We start from the raw sequence: 3,106 nt of genomic DNA, 5'->3' as shown, positions 1-3,106 counted from the left end.
CTTCATATATATATTTTTTTCTGAATGACAAACAAATGAATAAAGAAAACAAGTGTTTACCTTTCAAAACAACATTAAATCAAATCGTCTTTTTTTTTTCTAAATGCGAGCTTTTGAAAGCATAATTATTTTTAGGTATGTCGTGCAAAGAAATATTTATTAGAATAATTTTAGTTTAACATCTCCTGATTTACTTCTGATTCTGGTCAACTGACGTGAGGTTTAAATATATATATATATAAAAAATGCACCAGGTAACAAATACGGTTTGCATGGGCCTCTTTTTAAATTCCAAATGACTGAAAAATAAAAACACAAAATGTAACGTTTCTCCAAGAAACAAAGAAATCTTGAAAAATTTATTAAACTCAGCGCTGCTCCGTCTTCAGCTGCAAAATGTAGATTTGCTTTCTGTAAATTATGTATACAGTTGCATAAAAGCGTTTTCACTAGGCCTATTTATTCACAATTTACAAGATTTTACAACAACAGGAACAAATTCAAATTACACTGATTCACATGTTTACAAGCATCAAAACTGGAAATCAATTGAAACTGCAACCTGTAACTTTTTTCTCCCCCCCACACCGCTCTGCATTTATTATACGCTTCCCTCTTCAAAAACATCCTCCAAACACTCGGGTGGTGTCTGTAACTCCACCGAAATGTCGGAGAATAAAATAAGATTTAAACTTCACCAGCATGTACGGATTATAATTTAAATCGCGTCAGAAGTTGGCATGCTCTGCTCCAGAGAGCGACAGTAAATCTGAGGCGCTTTCCTTCAACTCGGACAGACAAAAAGATCCATCACTTGTAAGAGATTTAAAATGACAATAATAATAAAAAAAAAAAAAAACGTTTGTTCGAAGTGATTACATTTCATTTTCATGGCTGCAGCCGCCTATAATTTACAGTCCTGGGAGCCCGCATGTAGAGTGGAAATATTTGGTTGTGTCTCCAGTGCTTACAGTTCATGTGGACGTTTTAAATGTGCGTGAGGGGGACCGTCCCGTTCACCGGAGCGGAGCCCCCGCTCTGGTAGTGCTGCGGGTGGAGCACATGCAGTCTGCTTTGAACGGAGGAATCGCCCGCCGCCTCGCCGGTGGGCAGGTACATGCTGATCATGTCCCGCAGGTCTCCCGTGGGGCATGGCGGCGGGGCACGTGCCGTGGAAACCGGCGGGCTGACGCTCGGCTCAGATTTCACGAGAGAGCCCAGAGTTCCTCCGATGGCCCCGGACACAGGGGAGACACCGGAGCTCTGGTGCTGGTGAGTGTAGCCGGTGATGCCGCCGTAGCCCGGCGGAGAGGCGCTCATATAGCTCTGAGAGTTTGAGATGGGGCTGTAAGACAAAGCGCTCATGTCATACCTGTGCACCGGCTGTGGATTGTGCGGGTGGTGATGCGGGTGGTGGTGGTGCGGGTGATGGTGTGGGTGAGCCCCGCTGCCCGGGTGTTGACTGTACGCCAGCTGCGCCTCCTGCATCATGGCGTGAGCCGCCGCCGCTGCAGCCGCCACCTGGCCCGAGTACGTCCCATTGGCCCAGCCGTTCACATGCGAGGCGTAGCCCGGGCTGGCCCCCACATGGCCCGCTCCGGGGCTCTCCAGTCGCTGCCCGCCGCCCATCCCCACACCCGGCGATGAGCCGAGGAGTCCGCTGGCCAGAGAGTACTTGTCCTTCTTGAGTAGAGTCTTGGTCTTCCTCCTCGGGCGGTACTTGTAGTCCGGGTGTTCCTTCATGTGCATCGCCCGGAGCCGCTTGGCCTCATCAATAAAAGGTCTCTTCTCCGCCTCGGTCATCACCTTCCACTCCGCGCCCAGCCGCTTGCTGATCTCCGAGTTGTGCATCTTAGGGTTCTCCTGTGCCATTTTCCTCCGCTGGCCCCGGGACCACACCATGAAGGCGTTCATGGGTCTCTTGATCCTCTCTTGTGGGACCTTCCCTGCGGGCCCCCCGCCTCCCCCTCCCGCATGTCCCCCCGGGTTGGATGGGTTTGTCTGGGGCACCACGGGGGAATGCAAGTCCGTCTCCATCATGATGCTGTACATTCACCTCGTCTTTGTGGGACAGAGTCAAACAGGCAGAAACATTCAGCCTCCAAAAACACGGAGGGATGACTGAAATCCACTCAGAGCTAGAACCGCAGCGTCCTCCTCCTCCGTGTCATCCACAGCGCTGGGAGGAATGAGAAGGACTTGTTTGAGCAGACTTTGGTTGAAGCTGTGCCTTGCTGGGAAAAGTTACCGGAGCATGCCCGGGCCGCGCGCTCTGACAGCTGCTAAATGAGCGCGAGGCGGCCAATGGAGAGGCGCGAGCGCAGACGTGATTTGCATGCAGGGGCTCGAGGTTCTGGTGACGTCGGAGCGCGAGACCTAAAAATTACTCCCTCTGTCATCGCTTTTGCGCACGTAGCTAGAAAAAAACACGACACGAGAGCGAATTTTGAGTCCAGAAATGTAGAGCGACCTGAGTCAGGAACACAGGGCGCTTTATATGTATTTTAAAATATTTCATCTTAGAAATAAGAAACATTTTTATTGCAGCAAGTCCAAACTGTAGGTAAATAGGAGATGAAAAAGCTGAAAGAATAAAGCGAATAAGTGTAAGTGCCATTTACGTTAAATTATTAATAAGGAATACAGTTTCAAGTAGAACAATTTTCGGAAAAAGTTGCTTTATTTTTGGTTTTATGCATACAGATATATGAGTAAACTCCCACGTAGGCAGTTATTATCCAGGCTTGACGCATAATAAATAGCCAAACTGGGGACGAACATATTAATTTGTATTAAACAAATTGCATTCTGCTACATTATATCTCAGGAAATCTTTTAACTGACCCTGCTTATGAGTTATTTTTTAAAAGTGGCATCTATTATTATTGTTATTATTCTTACATTTATTTATTAAAACCAATTTTGGATACTTTAAAGCTTATTAGAAAACACACTGAATAGGCATTTTCATGTGTTTTTGATATGCAATTTATTTTAATATGTTTTATTTAATTTGAGTAGCTCACCAAACCTTTTTTTTATATCTAAATTAGGGTTACACAGCCGTCTATTCAGAGCCACAGGTGCTTTTTCTGTTGTGCCCGTT

At 46.4% G+C, this 3,106-nt stretch overlaps 1 protein-coding gene across 1 annotated transcript; it reads right to left on the bottom strand.

The window, feature by feature from the left end:
- Positions 1 to 320: 320 nt before the first annotated feature.
- Positions 321 to 2,332, bottom strand: sox1b (SRY-box transcription factor 1b). Its single transcript, XM_047354802.1, has one exon. It carries the CDS (start codon positions 2,050 to 2,052, stop codon positions 988 to 990), a length of 1,065 nt encoding a protein of 354 aa, XP_047210758.1. The 5' UTR covers positions 2,053 to 2,332; the 3' UTR covers positions 321 to 987.
- Positions 2,333 to 3,106: the final 774 nt, after the last annotated feature.

This window comes from Girardinichthys multiradiatus, chromosome 24 (genome assembly GCF_021462225.1).
Source record: "Girardinichthys multiradiatus isolate DD_20200921_A chromosome 24, DD_fGirMul_XY1, whole genome shotgun sequence".
Classification (NCBI taxonomy): Eukaryota; Metazoa; Chordata; class Actinopteri; order Cyprinodontiformes; family Goodeidae; genus Girardinichthys; species Girardinichthys multiradiatus.
Note: the sequence above shows the minus strand (reverse complement) of the source record. Positions and strands in the feature narration are given on the sequence as shown.

Bases quoted from the DNA above. Each gene is read 5' to 3' on its own strand.
- sox1b (XM_047354802.1), bottom strand. From the start codon at position 2,052: ATGTACAGCATCATGATGGAGACGGACTTGCATTCCCCCGTGGTGCCC.